At 34.9% G+C, this 24,540-nt stretch overlaps 1 protein-coding gene and 1 non-coding gene across 2 annotated transcripts in view; one reads left to right on the forward strand and one right to left on the reverse strand.

The window, feature by feature from the left end:
* The window catches only part of SPAG16 (sperm associated antigen 16), a 1,100,078-nt gene that overhangs the window by 19,556 nt on the left and 1,055,982 nt on the right, over positions 1-24,540 (forward strand). The window contains exon 5 of the mRNA XM_049768212.1: positions 928-1,065. Coding sequence (XP_049624169.1) covers positions 928-1,065 — 138 coding nt within the window. The remainder of the gene's footprint in view (positions 1-927; positions 1,066-24,540) is intronic.
* Positions 4,870-5,005, reverse strand: LOC126030729 (small nucleolar RNA SNORA2/SNORA34 family). Its single transcript, XR_007503173.1, has one exon. It is a non-coding gene; the product is annotated as a small nucleolar RNA SNORA2/SNORA34 family (small nucleolar RNA).

The following is a 24,540-nucleotide window of genomic DNA, read 5'->3' on the forward strand; positions in this document are numbered from 1 at the left end:
ACCATTGTGGTCTTCCCCGCATCTCATAGTGATCTATAGAGACTACTATTTTATCCATCTTCCATAACATGTCCTGAAGGAATTTAAAAATCACAATTTCTACTGCTGCTTAAAGTATTCAAAGTACCATCCTTTCTTGTGAATAATTTCAGCACCTTTATAAGTAGTCTAGTTAGTCTTTTGGTACAACTCTAGATATTATAATATTTTCAAATGTGTTTAAAAAACATTTAAATGTATTTTAAAAACATGACTCAAATCTGTGTAACTTACTCTCAATACCTTCTAGTTGCTTCAATTTAATTCAGGGTAACTTTTACTTCTAGCTCTCTGCTATCTACATGATCCTGAGCAAACTTTTGCCACCTTCTCCCTTCATCACTAGTCGACTTCAATTCTTTGATGAGTCAGGCATACTATTTTATTTTTTTTGTATGCCACACACATATTTTTTGTTTAATGCTCCTTTTGCATTTTTGTCCATCAACCCAGTATATCTCTGACAGATAATCACATACTTTAGTTTCTCATTTTCTTAGTTCTCTGTTCAATTAAATTTCTTTAATTACTACATATTAAAGATCTAAACTGGTCTATAATTTCTCACCCCTCTCTGTTTATTCCTTTATTTTGCATTATTTTACTCTGTGGGACAATTTAAAATTAGTATTGTAAATTTTATCAGAATCTCAAACTGTTTTATTTACTTAAAAAGAGATTTGGCTATATTTCATATACAAAATTCATGATGATATTAGGTCATGCCAATTTGTTAATGTTTTGTTTTAAACTGTCATAAATATTTATTGATATTTTAGCCTGTTGTGCCTGTTTATAATTAATATTACCTTTGTCTTTAAAGTGATACATCAATTACACACAAATTTTATAAAAAAGAAACAATATAAGCTTTTTATTTTATCCTAGGTATGAACACATACAGAAGGGAATAACCGAACTCAGAGCTTTTGGGAATGTGCCAGATGTGTATACCCAGAATATGATTTTAGAAAGTGAGAACAAAATTTTGAAGAAAGACTTGAAGCACTTCAAAGAGGCAGCTGAGTATGTTTTTTAAATGACTTTTATCTAAATACATTAAAGTTTAATTAGGAATAGAGGAAAGAATGGGAGAGGAGAAGGAGAGGGAGAGGAGAGGGAGAGGAGAGGGAGAGAAGAGGGAGAGGAGAGGGAGAGAAGAGGAGAGGAGAGGGAGAGGACAGGAGAGGAGAGAGGGAGAGGAGAGAGAGGAGGGGAGAGGAGAGGAGAGGGGAGAGAACAGGAGAGGAGAGGGAGGAGGGGAGAGGAGAGGAGAGGGTGAGAGGACAGGAGAGGAGAGGGAGAGGGAGAGGAGAGGAGAGGAGAGGAGAGGAGAGGAGAGGAGAGGAGAGGAGAGGAGAGGAGAGGAGAGGAGAGGAGAGGAGAGGAGAGGAGAGGAGAGGAGAGGAGAGGAGAGGAGAGGAGAGGAGAGGAGAGGAGAGGAGAGGAGAGGAGAGGAGAGGAGAGGAGAGGAGAGGAGAGGAGAGGAGAGGAGAGGAGAGGAGAGGAGAGGAGAGGAGAGGAGAGGAGAGGAGAGGAGAGGAGAGGAGAGGAGAGGAGAGGAGAGGAGAGGAGAGGAGAGGAGAGGAGAGGAGAGGAGAGGAAGAGGAAGAGGAAGAGGACAGGAGAGGAGAGAAAGAAGGGAGGAGAGGGAGAGGGGGAGGGAGAGGGGGAGGGAGAGGAGAGGGAAAGGAGAGGGAGAGGAAGGGAAGAGGACGGGAGGGGAAAGGAGGGGAAGGAGGAGAGGAGAGAAGAGAAAAGAGAAGAGGAGAGAAGAGAGAAGAGGAGAGAAGAGGAGAGAGAAGAGAAACAATTTGCCTACCCTAGAATAAGACAGGAGTTGGAAGGTGGGGAACAAGAGGTAAATGGGAGATTTCAGTTACAGGAAGAGTGCACTGCTGAAGGGTATACATTATATGATTGAAACCCAGCAATGAAAAATTTTGTAACCACGGTGCTTAAATAAAGCAATTAAAATATAGAAAATGATTGAATTCTGAAAATTGTGATTCACCAACAGGTGTAACTAGGTTTGTGTAGAAAATGTTTGGTTAGGTATATAATATTCACTACTTTATACCTTTTGATAATCTCTTTTGTGGTTTGTGAAATCTTCCCTGATGAGAATAAGCTAACTATTGAAATAATTATAGCATTATATAACTTAGAGAAAAAGAAAAAGAAAGGAATGAATTTCTAGTATGAGAATTTAAATATTTGAAAATTATTAAAAAACTGATATTTTGTGATTTTTATAGTAGGAACTTATGTAGAGAGGAGAAGCAACAGTTACTACCAAATATCTGAGCGTTTTTATTTGTAAAATAAGTAGTAGGCTGTAATATTCAGTGAACAAGTTTTAATTACTAATGTTATTTTGGTAAGGACAGATAAGTTAATTTGGCTTGAATCTACTAATTTAATATTGAATAGAAAATCAATGCTTAGCTATTGAACAGAGACTACTAGTACATTGTTCATTAATTTTTGTTAAACATGTTAAACAGGGATTGTGTGAATCTTTTTAAAAATAGATTTAGATGACCAGCACTACCATCAATAGCTATACTTAAAAATATAAATACATTTAAGAATAATATTTTTTGTGAAGTGAATATTGTGATGTGTTGGAGTGACTTATAATGAAACAAAGCAATTATAAATTGCAGTATTTTTTAAAGAAAGCATCAACAACAGCAAAACACCAGTCTAATAATAAAACCATAGTAGTAATAATGAAAAAAGAAAGTTATTAAATAAGTTAATTTTCAAATATAAAGGAAAATAAAGTATAATTTGTATGATCTTTGATTCTATTGTAATATGCACTTATGAAAATGTTTCTATAAGTCAAAAACACTATGTCATATTATGTATGGCATACTTTATTTTGGTCAGCTGTATAAGTAGTTTTATAGAATGACATGTTATTAGAAACCAGATTATATTCTCAGTTCTATTTCTCACAAGTGGTTTGCACTGTTAGCTCTGATGCTCACTGTGCTCTTTGTATAGATGCCTAATAGATGCTCTGAGAACTTGACACAGCAATTTGTTTTAGCATGCTGTCTGGAATTCTGTTTCAATTTATTATCTCTTTTGTATTATTGTTTATGTTTACTAATTTTCTTTAGAATGCAAACTCATTACATGAACCTACTTTCTATTGAAATTTGCCCTAATGACATTAGTAATCATTGTTGATGACAGTAATTGTTGATTAGTGGTTGATTAGTGGTTGTTTATTGACCTTATATTTAATAACTATAATACAAAACACAGATGCTATTACCTTGAACATTGTTAAGTAATGGTGAAAGAATGCATGATGGACACAGATTGCATTTCAATGAAACTGTTGATTGTATGTACTAAACTATCAGATTACTGTTTTTAATAGTTCTATTTACTAAAAGGTGTAAATCAATTATGCTTATTTCTCAAATATATTTTGTTTCATAATTTAAAACTTAAATTTTGAGAAGCATGGCTGAAAAAAAAATAGTATAGCAGGAAGGTTGCTTGCCTTGTAAGTGGTTGACCTATGTTTGATCCCTGGAACCTGATAGTCTCCTGATCACCCAGTAATGATTCTGCATAAGTTCTGAGTAACTCTGGATGTGAATCAAAATAAAACCCCTGAAAAAAATCAAAGGCCCATACAAAACAGAACACAAAAACAACAAAAAAGCTAATAAACATATTTTATTAATTATAATATATTTAACAGAGGAGACATATAGGATTGCTACTTGACTCACTGTACATGCCTAGATTGTAGTTCATTGATTGAGTATTCAGCACATAAATTTTCAGGGCACCATTCATTGAGATGTGTACTAATTACAAGATGAATTATCAATGATTTATTTTCCAAAAAAGAAAATGAAAGTATTTTAAGTTTTTACAATTTTTCACAGTTGCATTTTAGTAACATAGTGACAGTGAATTCCTACCACCAGTGTTGACCTCCCTCCACCATAGTTCCTAGCATACATCCTATATCTCCAGCCTTGCCCCCCTAGGCTGCAAACATACATGTCCCTTTTGTGTATAGCTTGGGACTCTTGATTCATTTTGCTTTTCTTCTTAAAACAGTTTTCTATTTGGCCACCAGGATTTATAGTCTAAATTCTCCTCAACTTTATTTCCTAACTTTGAATACTGTATCTTAGGTCATTTTTTATTTCCAAAAACTTCCTTAATTTAACATTTTTGTATTTATTAAAAAATAAAATTTAGTTGGATTTAGTCATAAAAAGAACAACCCCTTAAACCAGTGCAACATTCCCACTATAAATGCTCCCCCATCACCTTTCTTTCCCACCTCTTGCTAGTATTCAAGACAGGCATTCTTTTTCACTCACTCATTAACATCATCAAGATAGTGTAGTCATTGCTCCAACTACACTCACCTCTCTTTGTGGTGAGTTTCACATCAAGAGCAGGTTTTCCAGCCCTCATTTCTGTTGTCTCTGGGCATTATTATAATAATGCCTTTTGTTTTCTTAAAATCCATAGATAAGTGAGACTATTCTGTGTCTATCCTCTCCCTCTGACTAATTTCACTCAGCATAATAGATTTCATGTACATCCATGTATAGGAAAATTTCATGACTTCATCTTCCCTGATGACTGTATAATATTGTGTATATGTAACACAGTTTCTTTAGCTATTCATCTGTTGAAGGACATCTTGGTTGTTTTCATCTTGGCTATTGTAAATAGTGCTGCAATGAATATAGGTGTGAGGAAGGCAGTTTTGAATTATATTTTTGTGTTCCTAGGGTATATCCCTAAGAGTGGTATAGCTGGATCTTTTTCCATCTCAGATGTTTCTTTCTAATGAATTGACCATTACACTTTCCGATACTGAAATGGTCAACAGACCATAGAAAGAGATTTCTTTAGGCTCCTTATTGAAACCAGCAGTGAAAGCAAACTGCAGGCCTTGATTCAGGGCCAAGTATAGCTGGATCTTATGGGAGTTCAATTTCCAGATTTTTGAGGAATCTCCAAGTTATTTTCCATAAAGGCTGAACTAGAAGGCATTCCCACCAGCAGTGAATGAGAGTTCCTTTTTCTTCTCATCCCCACCAGCACTTATTGTTCTTGTTCTTTGTGATGTGTGTCAGTCTCTGTGGCACGAGATGGTACTTCCCTGTTCTGATTTTCATCTCCCTGATGATTAGTGATGTGAAACATTTTTTCATGTGCCTTTTGGCCATTTGTATTTATACTTTGAAAATTGTTCATGTATTCTCCCCAATTGTTGATGGGGTTAGATGTTCTTTTCTTTTTTGGGGAGGCACATCCGTTTAATGCTCAGGGATTATTCCTGGCTAAGTGCTCAGAAATTGCCCCTTGCTTGGGGGACCATATGGGACTCCTGGGGATCGAACCGTGATTTTTCCTTGGCTAGTGCTTGCAAGGCAAACACCTTACCTCTAGCACCACCTCACTGGCCCCAGATGTTCTTTTTGTGTTAAGTTCTGTCAGGACCTTGTATATCTTCAATATTATTAGCCCCTTATCTGATGAGTATTGGGTGAATAGTTTCTCCTATTATGTGGGTGGCTTTTATATCCTAGGCACTATTTCCTTTGAGGTGCAGAAGCTTCTTAGCTTAATATAATCCCATCTGTGTATCTCTGCTTCCAGTTGTTTGAAGAGTGCTGCTTCCTCCTTGAAGCTATCTTTTGTCTTAATTTCATGAAGTGTTTTGGGGAAGACTTTTGATTATTTTAATTTTCTCAGTAGTGATGGGACTTTTCAGATATGCTAGATAATCCTGGTTTAAGGGCCAGCATGTAGACTATTCTGGATATACTAATATCCAATGTGCATTGGAGAATAATGTGTATTCAGTTTTCTGGGGATAGAGTGCTCTCTATATATCTACTAGTCTACTTTCATCCATTTCTTTTCTCAGAGATAGTCTATTCTTGTTCGGTTTCACCCGGGTTGACCTATGAAAATGTGACAGAGCAGTGTTGAGATCTCCCACTATTATTGTGTTACTATTGATTTCTTTTTTCAGATTTTTTAACAATTGTATTAAATATTTTGATGGTCTCTCATTTGTGCATATTTTTAGGATTCTGATTTCATCAAATCAAATTTGATTTTATCAAATCAAAGTGCATATATTTTGATTAGTAAAAATTGTCCATCCTTGTCCCTTATAACTTTTCTGAGTCTAACAGTTGTGTCACCTGCTATTAATATGGCTATTCCAGCTTTTTAAAAGGAGTTGTTTGCTTGGATGATTTTCCTCTAGCCTTTGATTTTGAGACTATGTTTGTTCTAACTATTGAGTTGTGTATCTATAAGTAACAAAATGTTGAATTCATTTTATGAGGAGGAGTTTTGGGCTATATCTGGTGATGCTCAAGTGTTGCTCCTGGCTAAGTGCTCAGAAATTGCTCCTGGCTTTGGGGAAGCATATGGGATACTGGGATTGAACCCAGCTCTGTCTTGGGTCAGCCACGTGGAAGGCAAATCACACTACTGCTATGCTATTGCTCTGGTCCCATCAACTTTTTAATCCACTCTATTTTTTTTATTGTGTGTTTGTCTCTTTTAATGTTTTCTTTTTTTTGTTGTTGTTGTTGTTTGTTTTGGGGCCTCTTAGCTATGCACTCAGGTATCATTCCTGGCTTGTGAGACCATATGGGATGCCACGGGATCCAACCTCAGTCTGTCCTAGGCTAGCTCTGGCAAGGCAGATGCCTTACCACTTGTGCCACTGCTGGCCCCAGACATGATCTTTAAGTCCAGACATATTAGGTGTGCTGTAACTAGATTGAGGAGCACAGAGGGAAAACAAAATCACTACTACTTTTTCTGAATAAGGCTGTGAGGCAGTGAGTTTGCAATTATTAATTGATCCTACTCTTTACTTGAACCAGCCTAAAAGAAAAGTGAGCAAAGCAAGTCAGTGCCATTTAGGCATTTCATGGAATGAGTATCTGGGGAAATGTAGCAACTCTGGCCCCTGCACTCTGTGTCTCTTCAAATGTGCATTTATTTTATTGCTGTTAAGAGAAATAAATGTCCTGGGATTTAGCGTAATCTTTATATAGGAGTTTTATGTGTCTATTGGTATGTTTTGTCTTAAAATAGACATTTCATTTTTTCTTTTAATTCTGGTTTTGAGTTTGTAAAGTTTCTGTGCTGTTGTTTATCTATGAAGTTATGTATAATTTCTTCAAACCCGAAAGTGAATACTGCTGGGTGCAGTATTCTAGGTGAAACATTCATTTCGTTGAGTTTTTATTAATACCTTGCACCACTGCCTCTGGCCTTCAGGATTTCTTATGATAGTCTGCTGTAAATCTTATAGATGCTTCTTTTAATATAATTTCTTTTTTGGATCTTGATAATTTCAGTATTCAAGCTCTATCTTTGGGATTTGTCATTGTGACTAGGATGTGTCTTGGGGTGCTATTCTTGGGTTCTCTTTTAGCTGGTACTCATCTGGCATGCAAGATTTGGTTGCATGCACTCTTTAGCTCTGGGAGTTTCTCTGTAATGATGTCCCTGTCTTTGATTTTTCCTGGGGATTATATTTCTGGGTCTCTGGGACTCCAATGATTTTTATGTTGTTTCTGTTGAGTTTATTAAAGACTTCTATTTTCATCTGTTCACATTCTTTTGAGTAATTTCCCATTGTATAATCATTTCCTTTAATATTATTTTACAATCTCTTCTGTTATATAGATTTGTTTTGCATCTCATCTTCCAACTTGCTGATTCTGTAATGACTGCTCTTACTTTGTTAAAGAGGTTTTCTATTGAGGTTTTTTTTTTAAATCTACTGAGTTTTTCAGTTCTGTTATTTCAGCTTGGAGTTTTTATTTTTATCTTTGTGGTCTATTCAGCTCGATCTATGCTCTCTTTGAGTTCTATGAACATCCTCTATATTTCTACTCTAAACCCCTTATCTGAGAGGTTACCTTGGTGGTAGGTACTTTTTGTTTCATCAGAGCTGTCATCTTCATTCTCTATGCATGATATTGTCCTGTGTTTCCCTATTGACATGCTTGTAGCATGGATTTTACTACATGTTGTGTTGGGGTTCATGGTTGGCTAGAGGATATGTGAGGTCATGAAGGGAAGCAGAGTTATCCTACCTTTAGCATAGCCTTGAAGAAATTATGTCCACTGTGTCCTTTCTTGTCTTGTGCTGGGCCCTGACTGCTGGGGCCTTTTTTTTGGTTGCTAAAGCAGAAAAACAGGAAACCAGGCAGGGAACAATGCAGGAACCCAAGCAGGGAACAAGGCAGACAATCAGGCAGGAAGCAAAGCAGTGGAATTTTTGTCTTTTTTGTACCCAAACACAGGTAGGAATCAGAATTCACCCTTAATGCACAGAGTCCACCTATCTTGTGCAGAGACCTAGAGAAATTATGTCTACTAGGGCCTTTCTTGGCTTGTGCTAAGCCCTGAACAGATTATGACTTCAGGGGAATTTTTTGGCTGCCTCTTGCAGAAAAGCTGGAAACCAGGCAGGGATAAAATGAGAAAACCAAGTAGTGAGCAAAGCAGGAAACCAGGCAGGGAATAGAGCAACAGCCATTTATGTCTTTTTTCTGTGTCCAAACACATGGGAGAAATCAGGCTTCACCCTTTGTGGGCAGAGTCAGACTACCATAGTGATTAGGCAAGATAAAGATATCAAGGGCATCCATATAGGAAAGGAAAAAATCAAGCTCTCATTTTTTGCAGATGACATGACACTATACTTCGAATACCCTATTCTTCCAAAAAGCTTCTAGAAGCAATATATTTTTATAGTAAAGTGGCAGGCTACAAAAATCAATGACCTTCTTGTACACCAATAATAATAGAAAAGAAATGGAGATTTAAAAAAAATTCCATTAACGTTAGTGTCACACAAACAAAAACTCTTGTAGTCAACTAAAGAGGTTAAAGAATTACTCAAAGAAAACCACAACAGAAATAAAAGAGAACAGAAGAAAATGGAGACACATGCCCTGCTTATAGATTGGTAGGAATAATATAATTAAAGCGGTAATACTCCCCAAAGAATTGTATATCGTTAATGCAATCCCTCTAAGCATTCCCATGACCTTCTTCAAAGTACTGGAATAAGCACTCCCGAAATTCATTTGAAACACTCATCACCCTTAATCACTAGAGGAACCCTTGGTAAAAGAATATGAGAGGCATCACTTTTCCACTTTTAAACTGCATTACAAAGCACTAGTCATAAAAACAGCATGGTATTGGAATTAAACAGACTCTCAGATCAGTGAATAGACTTGAGTATTCAGAGAATATTCTCCAGACATACAATCAACTAATCTTTGATAAAGGGACAAGAAATGCAAAATGGAGCAAGGAAAGCCTCTTCAACAAGTGGTGTTGGTACAACTTGTCAGCCACTTGCAAAAAAGAAAATTCAGACCTACATCTAACACCAAAGATTTTATCACAAAGGTCCATCCAAGTGGATTGAAGACCTTGATATCAGACTGAAACGACAAGGTATATAGAACAATACATAGATAAAACACTCCATGATATTGAGACTAAAGACATTTTCAAGGAGGAAATGTCACTCTCCAAATAATTGGAAGCAGAGATACACAGATTAGATTATATTAAATTGAGAAACTTCTGCACTGCAAAGGCAATAGTGCCAAGGATACAAATGCCACCAAAAGAATGGGAGAAAGTATTCACCTAATACCCACTAGATAAAGGGCTAATATTGAACATATACAAGGTATTGGCAGAAGTTAAGAAGAAAAAAAATCATCTAACCCCATTAAAAATGGATAGAAGAAATGAATAGATACTTCCTCCAAGAAGAAATACAAATGGCCAAAAGGCACATGAAAAAATGCTCCACATCACTAATCCTTAGGGAAATGAAAATCAAAACAATAGGGAGATGCCATCTCATGCTACAGAGACTGGCACATATCACAAAAAAACAAGAACATGAAGTACTGGCTGGGTTGTTGAGAGAAGGACCTCTCATTCACTGCTGGTGGGAATTCCATCTAATTCAGCCTATATTGAAAACAATATGGAGATTCCTAAAAAAAACACCTCGAAATTGAACTCCCATATAAGCACTTCATATACCACTCTGAGGGATATAACCTAGGAACACAAAAATATAATTCAAAACTTCCCTCCTCACACCTATTAAAAAAGAAAAGAAGAAAAGAAAAAAAGAATCTTATGGCAGATGGGACAAAATTTTATTTATTTATTTATTTTGCATAGGCACAGTAAATGTTGGAAAATTAGAAAAATTCTTTGTAAGTGGTAAAGGGTGTCTCCACCCTTAAAACATCTGTCATGAGACCAACTATAGGCTCTGGACATGTTATCCACCAAACTCCTAGGTCTTTCCTTGTTCCCAGAAAAAGTTCTGTTCAGAAAAGTTTGTCAGTTATTCTTCCGGCAATTAGAGATCTTGGTTTTTTCATAGATCCTAGTGCAAAATTAGAATAAAGTCTTTCTTTAAGGTTCCACGGTAAGTTCTTCTCATTCAATGTTGTTATAGTCTGTTACCAATTTTGTTTAGTTACCAATTTTCTTTAGTTACCAATTTTGGTTTTTGCACAGATCCTATGACAGAGGCTATTCTAGTTTCATTTCACTGTTAGGTGATGAGTTGGGCAACATTCCCTTAGATAGAGTTGTTTCTACTTCCTCTTCATCAGGATGTCATATTAATCTAGCCTGCCCCAGAGTAGTTTAATGCCTTCTCTAGGGGAAGTTTGATTCATTCCAGGTGCTGGTGCAGGAAACTGTGCCAGTTCTAAGGTTGTATCTGGGGATCAAGGTAGGGAGGGTCAATGTATGACCACATAACATCTAAGTATTTAGGGTGGAAGGCCCAACTGAATTATAAAGTTCATGTTTTCTTACCCCTATTAGATAAGAACTTCTTTCTATACATAAGATTTCCCTGTTTTAAGTGTGCCTATACAGGAAAGAAAAGTGATGCCATATTATATTATTGGTGCATTTGGGTTTAAAAATAACAAGCTATACAATATCTGTGGTCTGATTTTGACCAGAGTTCTTACCCCAAGCAAGAATCTCTATGAGAACTTCCTACTAAAGAGAATGAGATAAACCCCCCCCAAAGAAAAAAGAAGAAATAAACAAAAGAAAAATGACAGGATGGGGAGTTATCTCTACATGTGAAAATAAACACTGAGTTATAACTATTTTTAAATGATATTTCATTTAAATACCTTGGTAGCAAACATGATTGTGGTCGGATTTCAGTCATGTAAAGAACATTCCACATCACCAGTGCAACATTCCCACCACCAATGTCCCAAATCTCCCTCCCAACCCTGTACTCTAGACAGGCTTTCTACTTCCCTCATTCATCCTCATTGTTGGGACAGTTTTCAATATAGTTATTTCTCTAACTAAATTCATCACTCTTTGTGGTGAGCTTCCTGAAGTGAGCTGTAACTTCCAGCCCTCCTCTCTTTTGTCTCTGAAAATTATTACAAGAATATCTTTCACATTTCTCAAAACCCATAGATGAGTGAGACCATTCTGCATCTTTCTCTCTCACTTATTTTACACAGCATAATAGATTCCATGTACATCCATATGTAGGAAAATTTCATGAATTCATCTCTCCTGACTGCTGCATAATATTCTATTGTGTATATGTACCACAGTTTCTTTAACCATTCATCTGTTGATGGGCATCTTGGTTGTTTCCAGAGTCTTGCTATGGTAAATAGTGCTGCAATGAATATAGGTGTATTGTATTTTTGTGTTCCTAGGGTTTTTTTTTTTTTCTAGGAGTAGTATAGCTTGATTGTATGGAAACTCAATTTCTAGTTTTGGGAGGAGTCTCCATATCGCTTTCCATAAAGGTTGGACTAGACAGCCTTCCCATTAGCAGTGGATAAGAGTTCCAATCTCTCCACATCCCCGCCAACACTGCTTGTTCTCATTATTTGTGATGTGTGCCAGTCTCTGTGGTGTGAGGGGGTACCTCATAGTTGGTTTGATTTGCATCTCCCTGATGATTAGTGATGTGGAGCGTTTTTTCATGTGTCTTTTGGCCATTTGTATTTCTTCTTTGTCAAAGTGTCTGTCCATGTTTTCTCCCCATTTTTTGATGGGATTAGAGGTTTTATCCTTGTAAAGTTCTGTCAGTGCCTTGTATATTTTGGAGATTAGCCCCTTATCTGATGGGTATTGGGTAAATAGTTTCTCCCACTAAGTGGGTGGCTCTTGTATCCTGGGCACTATTTCCTTCTAGGTGCACAAGTTTCTCAGCTTAATATATTCCCATCTGTTAAACTCTTTTTTCACATGTTTGGAAAGTGCAGTTTCCTCCTTGAAGACGCCTTTAGTCTCAATGTCATGGAGTGTTTTACATATGTATTGTTCTATATACCTTATGGTATCAGGTCTGATATCTAGGTCTTTAATCCATTTGGATTTTTAGCTTTGTAAACGATGTTAGCTGGGGGTCTAAGTTCAATTTTTTGCAAGTGGGTAGCCAGTTCTGCCAACACCACTTGTTGAAGAGGCTTTCTTTGCTTCATTTAGGATTTCTTGCTCATTTTTTAAAAAAAATTGGGTGATTGTATGTCCTGGGAATATTCTCTGAGTATTCAAGCCTATGGATAAATTTTTGGACTCTTATAACCTTCCACTGTATGATGTAGCATATCTAAACACCCCATTACTATTGAGGAAATAAAAAAGGATAATCAAATGTCTGTCCAAAAACAAAAACCCAGACCCAGATGGATTCACTAATGAATTCTTTCAAACCTTTCAAGAGGAACTAGTATCAATCCTGGTAAGAGAATTTCATTAAATCAAAAAAAGGGAATGCTTTTAAATAGCTTTTATGAAGCCAATATCACCTTGATACCCAAACCAGACAGAGATGCTACCAAAAAAGAAAATTATAGATCAATATCCCTGATGAACAGAGATGCAAAGATCCTCAACAAAATCCTGGCAAATAGGATTCAATGCCTCATTAAGAAGATCATTCATTATGATCAAATAGGTTTCATCCCAGGAATGCAAAGATGGTTTAACATCCGTATATCTATCAACATAATACACAACATCAACAACAAGAAAAATAAAAATCACAGTGTAATATCAATAGACACAGAGAAAGCATTTTATAAGGTCCAACACCCATTCTTGATCAAAACTCTCAGCAAGATGGGAATAAAAGGAACCTCTCTCAATATAGTTAAGGCCATCTACCACAAGCCAGTGGGAAATATTATCCTCAGTGGAGAAAAAAATAAAAGTCTTTCCTCTAATTCTCGCACAAGACAAGGCTGTCCTCTCACCACTACCATTCAACATAGTACTGGAAGTACTTGCTATAGTGATTAGGCAAGAAAAAGATATCAAGGGAATCCTGATAGGAATGATAGAAGTCAAGCTTTCACTGTTTGCAGATGACAGGATATTCTACATAGAAAACCCTAAAGACTCTACCAAAAAGCTCCTAGAAACAATAGACTCATATAGCAAGTTGGCAGGCTACAAAATTAACACACAAAAATCAATGGCCTTGCTATACATGAATAATAATAGGGAAGAAATGGACATTAAGGAAATTACCCCATTCACATTAGTGCCATACAAAGTCAAATATATTGGAGTCAACTTGAATAAAGATGTGAAGGATCTATACAAAGAAAATTATAAAACCCTGCTCTAAGAAATAAGAGAGGACACACGGAAATGGAAACACATACTCTGCTCATGGATTGGCAGAATTAAAATCATTAAAATGGCAATACTCCCCAAAGCATTGTACAGATTTAATGCAATTCCTCTGAAGATACCCATGACATTCTTCAAAGAAGTGGTTCAAACACTGTTGAAATTCGTTGGAACAACAAACACTCTCGAATAGCTCAAGCAATCATTGGGAAAAAGAATATTGGAGGCATTACTTTCCCCCACTTTAAACTGTATTATAAAGCAATAGTTATCAGAATAGCATGGTATTGGAATAAAGAGTTATAACTATTAAGGAAGTAAACATACAAGGAAATATTGATATATCCATTGAGTCGTTTGAGATAGTGTGAGGGAGAAACAAGTTCCTGGGTACATTTTCATCTCACACCATAGTCCTCTGGAATCTAAAAAATGGTTTGCCGCTAATAGAGTCTTCCAGTAGTGCTCTCATGCTTGGGATCTCTCTGGATCTGAATCCGGTAGCAGGCTATAATTCTCATTGAGGTAAGGTAGGAGAGAGAGGGCCATATAGAATAAGTCAGCAGGAGTGGTGACTGCAACTTCTTGCTGGTGTGATAAATAGGGGCTGAGAAGATCTCCTTTTACCTTGGGAACCAGCAACTTACTGGGGCATGGGGGAACGTCCTGTTTTCTGAGGTGTTAAGTACTGAGGGTAAAAAGGGTTAAATAGGGAGAGTTTATGGATCAAGGTTGAGAGGGTGAGAGGATAAGAGGAGTTTTGTATGATGTAATTGTGTAGGGTAGGAGTATGATGGTGATTGTGTAGGTAGGAGTGATAGTATACAACAGGGGTTATCTACAGTGTAGGCAGGGATACTGTACAGTCCAGGTTAGACAAACATAGAGGAATCTACCACATACTTATATACTGATATTAGAGATCTCTTTGCATGTAATAGAAAAGAAAAAAGGGCTGGCATATTTGAGGGGAAAGGTTTTTCGATTTCTAGGCCCTTCACTGATAGTGGGTTTGAATTTTTCTAAGTGATGCTTTTTGGGTTAGGTCGTGCATGGAGTATTTTAGAATAAGTTTAATTTTCATGTCTAGAGTACCAAGCAATATGGTAATGAGCACTATAATAGGAGTCTACTTGATGTGGCATATTTACCATGTTCTGTGCATTGAGGTTCCTTTCCTGAAAGAAAATTGCCAGCATATGACATAATAATAATATAGCTTGATTATCTATCCCCAGGATAGAAAGACATTAAAGACATTCATCCAAAAGTATGTTTGCACACTTCATAGTAGCACTCAGTACAATAGCTAAGACTTGGAAGTAACCTCAGTGTCCAACAACAGATGAGTGGATCATAAAGATGTGGCACATACACATAATGGAATACTGCATAGTAGTAAGAAATGATACAATCATGCAATTTGCAGCGCCATGGATGGAACTAGAAAATGTTATGTTAAACAAAGTAAAACAGAAGAATAAAGATAAATACAGAATAGTATCACTTATTTGTGGTATTTAGAATAATTCCACAAAGAAACACAATGGTATAAGTGATAGATACTCTGAACATCTTAGTTGCCAGGTTATAGTGATGAGAAGGAAGCAAATCAACTGGAAGAGGAGAAACACAGAGCCTTGACCCTCTTTTATACAAAGAAACCTGCAACAGTGGAATCAGCTGTTTATAATGAACAGGTGACCAATCAACTTCTCACTAGAAAGGCCTAGAATGATATTCTAATGTTTCTAATCTACAGAAACAGGTGCAGAATAACCTGTTTGGAAGCCAGAGAATCTCACTGCAGTGCTCGCTATCAATACATCTTAGTAACTTGATTTTTTTATGTGTAAAATAACTCTTCAACTTCTAGTGCACAGTGGAGTTTAGTGCTCTATCATTAAACTCCATATAGAGTGCTTAATAGGACAATATCTTGAAAAAATACTCCAAGTTATTCATTTCCCTTTTGATTACATCTGCAACTAAGACACAATGCTTACGTCCATTGAGACCACTGAAATAGGCAAATGCATACCACATAGACTGTTATTACAGACTCCGTTCAGTGAGAATGGAATCTTTAAAGAAAATCTCTGAAATATATCTGTCTTATTAAAAATTTGCTTTGATGTATAATATCTCATCATAAAGTGTCTTTAGGCTTATTTTTTCCAACAAATTAGTGTCAGACATGTGACTTCTATTTAACATAAAGTTTTCATTTTAAGAAGTAAGGGCATTTCCTAAAGCAAGATAACTGTAGATGTTTAATGTTCTTATAATTTGTATTTAAGTTTCATTATTTTATGTATTTATTTTTTTGTATTGTTAGGCATAAAATCCAGCTTCCTGTATTTAAAGCAATGTTTTATTAGTGAGCCACATTCCTAGTCCAATATTTAAATTCTAAAAGATCCAGTTAATAGATTTGATTTATTTTTGTCCTTGATAATGCTTTCATGCTGTATCTAGAGAAACAGAATAAATATATGTTTAAAAGTTATCTAGGTATGGTGTATCAATGTTACTATGGAAACAATATTGAACTTAGTGTTAAAATATTTAACTTTCAATATTTTGTTACTTATCAGCTCATTTTTCTTATTTTTAAACTGTGAATAATTATACATATTATTACTGACTCCTAGGGATAATGTGATAATTAAATGAGACAATCTATGTTAAAGAAATGTGTGTCACAAAGTGCTTTGAAAATGTCAATATCTCTATAGATTGGCATGTTTAGATATTTTAAGCATCATATCATTAAAATTTTAAAATTCAGCAGTGATGAAGCACATTGGGAGAGATGAAAGAAAAATATTTTACTCTAAAATATCATTTGCATTGCTATAATTTAAATAAGAAATCAACTTTTATCATAAAATTTAGTTTTTGACATAGGTTATTTTTTGTGTTTTCTAGAAATATAGAAACATCTAAATCACTAAATAAGTTTTCCATGTTTATTGGATTAGAACATAAGATTTTTATAATTTCTTTAATTAAAAAGCATGTTACATTACATATTAGATTATTGAGAAGACTGATGCAAGAAGTAATATATTTGTTTTTGTAATGCAAAATAGTTTTCTGATAAAATATTGATAGAATGATATTTTAACCAGAGGTCTATTATTTAAGAGAACAGTCTTTGATTAATAGAGAACTGTTATTCAACACTAGAAAACATACTTTAAAGTTATTATTTCTTTTTTAGTTAATACTACAAAATGATGTTGTATTTAGTTGTTGCTCTGATGAATAATTATGTCATTTAATATTATAAGATAAATGTTTTATTAATTAAGAACCTCTTATTTTTGCTTAATCTTCTTTTCTGTCTTGATTAGCATATGTTTCTCATGTTATAGACATTGCAGATATTGCCAGTTCTATTGTTTCTTTCTTAAAACATCATTGTAATTATATTTTAATATCTTGTAGTCTGGTTTTCATTCTAACTATTCAGGATACATATTTTATTTATTTTTATTATTTATCTACTTTTATTTGTTTTGGACCACAACCAGCATTGGGTTACTCTTTGCCCTGCACTCAGAAATTACTCCTGGAAAGCTTGAGGGACCATATGGGATGCTGGGGATCAAATCTGGGTAGCCATGAGCAAGAAAAATGCCCTATCCTCTGTGGTATCAATCTGCTCCTATTTTATCTATTTTTATTACTTTTTTTCTATATTCAACTGAAAGTTATTTTTCTGCCTCATAGACTGTTTGCTTATTTTTTTCTATTTCCAATCAATTTATATTCTTGAGGCTGCACTACCCAAATAGATAGGTACTAGTTACATTCACTAACGTGAAACTGACATATTTTAAATACATTCTGCAACTATGATCTGTATGAAGAAATATTGCACTGGTAAACAGACATATATATATATATATGCAGTGACATTAAGTGGATTAAGGCAAGTACTCAGAGGTATATATGATGAAACTGAATGTGAGTGACCATATGAGAATTTGGGAAAAGTTTCAGACAAGAGATATTGGGAAGTAGAGCTGATAGTAGGATAGCTCTTATTTTTAGGATCCTAGCAAGGAGATTCTGAAATTGAAACGATAATGTAAGTGATAAAAACCTTATAGAACTTTTTTTCCTTTTGAGGTGATATAGATTAAAGGATATTTATTAGTAACATAATATGGGCTAGCTCTGTGTGATAAAAGACTGAGTAAAGGGATCTGGTAGCAATATGAAAAATATAATGTACTATGGAATATTTATAGATGTTAACTTGGATGGTTACTACAATGTTACAATGGAAACAATGATTTTAACTATGCTAGCTGAAGAGTCTCTATGGACTTTGGGGACCATATGTACGGCTGATGACTGAACTTGGATCAACTCTGTTCAATGCAAGAATCTTGTTTCTTAACAATAGTCAGAATCTGGAAATAGCCCAGGTGCTCAAGAACATATGAATGAATAAAGAAACTTTGGTGTATTTACACAATGGAATGCAAATGTTAGGAGAAAGGAAGTCATTAATTTTCTTATATATTGATGGATATGGAAAGTATTGTTTAGTAAAATTAGTCAGAAGGAAAGGATAGAAACAGACTGATCACACTTATTTGTTAGATATTAAAAAAGTATAGTATTAATATCCAGGTAAAATAGAGAGTACGACCAAGAGGACCAGTCAATGATGGGAAGATTGCCACAAACTTTGGTGGAGTGCAGTTGAGGAAGAGAAAGGACAGCTGTAGCATTAAGAGATGGAAATGATCACTTTGGACAAGAAATGGGTGCTGAATAGAGATATAGTGATGCTCCTTTAGTAACAATATTACAAACTAGAGTCTAACAAAAAGAACTAATAGAGAATCTGTTAGTGTTTGAGAGGGAGGGAGAAAGAAAAAGATAGAGAAGAAAAAATTGTCACAGAGGCTGGCAGAAAAGAGGGTTAGGGGTGAAGGAAAAGAGGAAATCAGGACATTGATGTGTGAAATGTGTGAAGGGTATTATGCACTGTTTGCCTGCAATTTAATCATGAATATCTTTGTAGCTATGTATCTCAGTAATTCAATTAAATAATTTATTTATAAATATATAAGAATCTGTAGTTTTTTGATGTCTTTGATGAGCAGAATTTTTCTTCTCTCTTTCTCTCTTCTCTCTTTCTTTCTTCTTTCTTCTTTCTTTCTTTCTTTCTTTCTTTCTTTCTTTCTTTCTTTCTTTCTTTCTTTCTTTCTTTCTTTCTTTCTTTCTTCTTTCTTTCTTTCTTTCTTCTTTCTCTTCTTTCTTTCTTTCTCTCTCTCTTCTTTCTCTTCTTCTCTTTCTTCTCTTTCTTTCTTTCTTTCTTTCTTTCTTTCTTTCTTTCTTTCTTTCTTTCTTTCTTTCTTTCTTTCTTTCTTTCTTTCTTTCTTTCTTCTCTTTCTTTCTTTCTTTCTTTCTTTCTTTCTTTCTTTCTTTCTTTCTTTCTTTCTTTCTTTCTTTCTTTCTTTCTTTCTTTCTTTCTTTCTTTCTTTCTTTCTTTCTTTCTTCTTTCTTTCTTTCTTTCTTTCTTTCTCTCTCTCTTTCTCTCTTTCTCTCTCTCTTTCTCTCTTTCTCTCTCTTCTTTCTCTCTTCTTTCTTTCTTTCTTTCTTTCTTTCTTTCTTTCTTTCTTTCTTTCTTTCTTTCTTTCTTTCTTTCTTTCTTTCTTTCTTTCTTTCTTTCTTTCTTTCTTTCTTTCTTTCTTTCTTTCTTTCTTTCTTTCTTCTTTCTTTCTTGTCTTTCTTTTCTTTCTTCCTTCTTTTTTTCTTTTCTTTCTTTCGTGTGCCACAGCCTAACAGGGATCTTCAAACTATGGCTTGCAGGCCACATATAGTATTTATTCCCATTTTTTTCTTCACTCATAAATAAGATATATGTAGTGTGCATAGAAATTTGTTCATAATTTTTGTTTTTACTATAATCTGGCCCTACAACAGTGTGAAGGACAGTGAACTGGTCCCCTGTTTAAAAAGTTTGAGGACCCCTGCAAGGTTCAGAGGTTATTCCTGGTTCTATACTCAGGAATCACTCCTGGCAGTGCTTGAAGGATCATATGTGATGCTAGGAATCAAACTTGGGTTGTCTTTGTGTGAGATAAATGCCATCTGGTGTCAGCCACATGCAAGGCATATGCCCTATCACTGTGCTACCACTCCAGCCCCTGTTTGGAATTTTGTGGAAAATACTTTATAAGTGTATATTTCTTTGCAGATTTTTTTCTTTGTAGATTTTTTGACCCACAATGTATATAGTTTGTTGTTATATTGTGGACTTTATTTAGTATGAACTATATTGTGGTCTAAGATGCTTGAGGGCATTTACTTGTACATATATAGGAGGGCCTTAAGTGAATTTGTTCTAATCGCAGTTTGACTGTTTAGCTAAGCTTTCACTGTTTTTTTTATTGGTTAATTAATGATTTTTTTCCTGCTTATTAGCTTTGCCTTTAGAGTATGTATCATTTTTCTTTCATGATGGGGATTAAATAACTTTCTATCTAACTGAGTCTATTCCCATTTAGAATGTTATCTTCATTTTAGTGTTATTACATTAAAAAACTATAATGCAGAAAAGGTTTGTTGAGGACCTTGGAAATTTGTCAGAAATAATACTACTGGGATTACTGGATAGAAAGTATTTTAATTTAAATACTTTATTTTAGCTTGCTCATGAAAATATAGTTAAAATCTAAAATTACATTACAATTTAAAATTGAAATAAACTTAGGTGCTTTTCTATGTGGCCCCAATTATAGAGTGATTTTACAAAATTCACTCTATAATAGGTCAGAGTATCTAGCTTTTCCAAAGACCTATTTAATTTAATGACCTTCAGAAAGAAACACTATGGAAATAAAGATAATAATGACTATAAAATTTCATGCTCTGGTGTTTAGGTAGTTTCTTGTTAAATTAAGAAGAATTTTGCGGTGCATGTATATACTACATTATTTTTTGTCTAAGAATATAGTAAGTTTTCCTTTAATCTGGTTAATTTTCATTTTGATATTTAACACTTAATATTAACTATAGAGGGCTAAAATAATTGGTTATATCAATTGAAAATATATATATTCAATATATACTCAGTAATTATATTACATTCCATTGTAATTAGGAATTACTTTAATTCATTTGTACATAAGAAAAATGCATGGCAAAGATGGGCCTACTTTGGTGAAGATGAGAAAATGTGCTTTCTGCTAAATTATGTTGAAAAGCCCTAGTGAGTCCATTATTATAATTATTGCTACTAAATATACAGTTAAGCATTTTTAAACCTTTTATAACTATAGATTTGAAGGAAAGCTATTTTATGCATTTGCCTCTGCATGCTGTTAAACCCAGTTCTATTTTGGCGTTATACATGGTCCCTGAGGACCCTATCAAAGTGACTCTGAGAACAGAAACCAGGAATAAGCTCAGAGCACAGAAAAGTGTGGCCCACCCACCTCAAAATTTTTATGTTTCAGGAATTTAGCTAAAAATAGATTGACACATGCTTTAAAATTATATATTAAAGATTACAATTTTTGGACTAAACACTATTAAAATGTTCCTTAATATTTTTATACATATAAATTTTCATATTCAGTTTTAAATCAAATCAGAACATTTATTGCAATCTTTCATAAAGAAGACACATGTAGGCTGTAGATAAAGCAGATGCCAAGACACTTACATTGCTTATGGCCCACCCAGGTTTGATTCATAGCACCCATATAGTCTCTGAACACCACCCATTCTTATCCTATCCACAGACCCAGGAGTAAGCCCTGGCCTCTAACAATGTATTCTCCTATAAAAAATAAGAACAGTATGTATAAATATGTTTTATTATGTTCATGCCTAAATTAAGTGTAAATAAAGTACATTATTGAATAACTCCACACTTTTAAGTGAATGGAAAATATCTACTTTGTTGTTGTTAATTTTTAACGTAAGCTTAGTTAATATGAGTATGATGAGAAAATACTGTAGAACTTAAATTTTTTAATTTAATTGAATATTTTATAATTCAGTGCAGCTTTTACTTTCCTTTTTATTTAGCAAGTGTAATAGTAAGGTTCTAATTGGAGAAGCATCACCATGAAATGAATTTAAATTGTTTTACTGAGTAGCCTTCATTTGTGCAAACAGAAAGCAAGTCCCTGAAAACTAATTTAATGCTCAGAAAATTTTAAGGTCTAATACCACAATCAATTCCTATGCTTGTTTTTTGGGATGAGTACAAATGAACCTATACATGTATATTTTAAGAGTGAATTGATGCATTTCTGCACATTTGTGGTTCTGCTTAAGAAAGTTTGAAGCATCCTTCTCTGAGTATTTTAACCTATTATTAAAAATATACAGTAATAACTAATACATAAGTGCTCATGCATAATTTATCAAGTTCTTTAGTAAACTTAAAATAGATGTTAATGTTCATGTCTCAGTGTTGTGTCTTGCATACATTCAACCACAAATTTTATTCTTAGAATAGCTCTTATTTCTGATTGTAATCTCAGCTACATTGCTGTGATCCTTGATGCTACATTTTTATGTGACTTTCCTATCCCACTCCCTTTATCCCTCTCCCAGGAACTATAAGCAAGTATAAAAAGCTTCAATATCACACCAATGTATATGATCCTGATACAACACAACTACTTTTTTTTTTTTTGGTTTGTGGGCCACACCCGGTGATGCTCAGGGATTACTCTTGGCTATGTGCTCAGAAATCACTCCCTGGTTTGGGGGACTATTTGGGATGCTGGGTGGTCAAACCGCGGTCCATCCTAGGTTAGCACGTGCCAGGCGGATGCCCGACCACTTGCACCCACCACTCTGGCCCCCAAAAACACAACTATTTTTAAGATCTATTGCAGCAACCACATTATGTGACCCCTTGCACATTATAATGATGACAATAAAAGGAAAGAAAATAAGTCACTTATTAAAAATAAGTATTAGTAATCTTATCAATCTTGATATATTTTGGTCTGTTGGAGATATTTAACTACCTGCTGCCAGCATGCTTTTAGGTAGATAAATATAAATATTTGATAATTTGAATCTATCAATAGTACTGCATTTAAAATAAAATAATTAGATGAAGAGAGCGATTATAGTATTTGAGTGTATATGCAGGGCATCTATGTAAGGTAGTTTACAATTCTAAATGAATCAAAATATGTTCCTCATTCGTGTATTTGCACATAAAAAGTCAACTCATGCTGCAGTGATAGGTTACAGCATTGAAGGCACTGGCCTTTTGATATAGACAATTGAGTTTAAATCCCCAGTAAATCTCATTTGATTCTTTGTGTCCCACCAGGAGATTCCTGGGTGCAGAGCCAGGAATAACCACTGGGACTGCAGGGTGTAATCCAATAACTATATATATATATATAGTTGTTTATACATACTTACATATATATATGTATAACTATATATACACACAAAATATCAATTCAGTCAGTATTGTTTTCCATTCACTCTACTTAATCTCTCTTTTATTCATTCATGACTCAATAAGATCATTGTGGTAAGAAAGGGCCTTTCTCAATAAGGCTCTCCTTTACTTTATATGTACACAGAAAGTTAAACTCAGAGAATATTAATTGTTAATATAATAAACTATATACTGCAAATAATTTTTCAGGCCTTATTTTAATCAACAGCTTGCATATTCAAGATGTCAGGTAGGGGGCCGGTGAAGGTGGCGCTGGAGGTAAGGTGTCTGCCTTGCAAGCGCTAGCATAGGACGGACCACGGTTCGATCCCCCGGCGTCCCATATGGTCCCCCCCAAGCCAGGGGCGGTTTCTGAGCGCATAGCCAGGAGTAACCCCTGAGCGTCAAACGGGTGTGGCCCAAAAACCAAAAAAAAAAAAAAAAGATGTCATGTAAATGAAGTTGAAGGTTAGATTAGAATAGAAAATGAGTGTTGTATCAATTTATTTATATATAATGACTACACCATTGACAATAAAAATATATTCTACCTAGTAATAAGTGAAGGGGCTGGCTGGGAGAGATGGAAAGAAATTTGGGAGAGTGAAGACATTTTGGATATTTTCTCTCTTCCTTCCTTCCTTCCTTCCTTCCTTCCTTCCTTCCTTCCTTCCTTCCTTCCTTCCTTCCTTCCTTCCTTCCTTCCTTCTTCCTTCTTCCTTCCTTCCTTCCTTCCTTCCTTCCTTCTTCCTTTTCCTTCCTTCCTTCCTTCCTTCCTTCCTTCCTTCCTTCCTTCCTTCCTTCCTTTTCCTTCCTTCCTTCCTCTTTCTTTCTTTCTTTCTTTCTTTCTTTCTTTCTTTCTTTCTTTCTTTCTTTCTTTCTTTCTTTCTTTCTTTCTTTCTTTCTTTCTTTCTTTCTTTCTTTCTTTCTTTCTTTCTTTCTTTCTTTCTTTCTTTCTTTCTTTCTTTCTTTCTTTCTTTCTTTCTTTCTTTCTTTCTTTCTTCCGTTCTTCCTTCCTTCCTTCCTTCCTTCCTTCCTTCCTTCCTTCCTTCCTTCCTTCCTTCCTTCCTTCCTTCCTTCCTTCCTTCCTTCCTTCCTTCCTTCCTTCCTTCCTTCCTTCCTTCCTTCTTTCTCTCTTCTTCTCTTTCTCTCCCTCCCTGATTTGCTCCCTTCCTTTCTTTCTTCCTTCTTTCCTTCCTTCCTCCCTCCCTTCCTTCCTCCCTTCCTTACTCCCTCCCTTCCTTCCTGCCTTCCTTTCTTTTTTTTCTTTCTCCTTTTTTATTTTTTTGCTATATGGACCATACCCCAAACTTCTTATGTTA

Source organism: Suncus etruscus, chromosome 1 (genome assembly GCF_024139225.1).
Source record: "Suncus etruscus isolate mSunEtr1 chromosome 1, mSunEtr1.pri.cur, whole genome shotgun sequence".
In the NCBI taxonomy this organism is placed as follows: Eukaryota; Metazoa; Chordata; class Mammalia; order Eulipotyphla; family Soricidae; genus Suncus; species Suncus etruscus.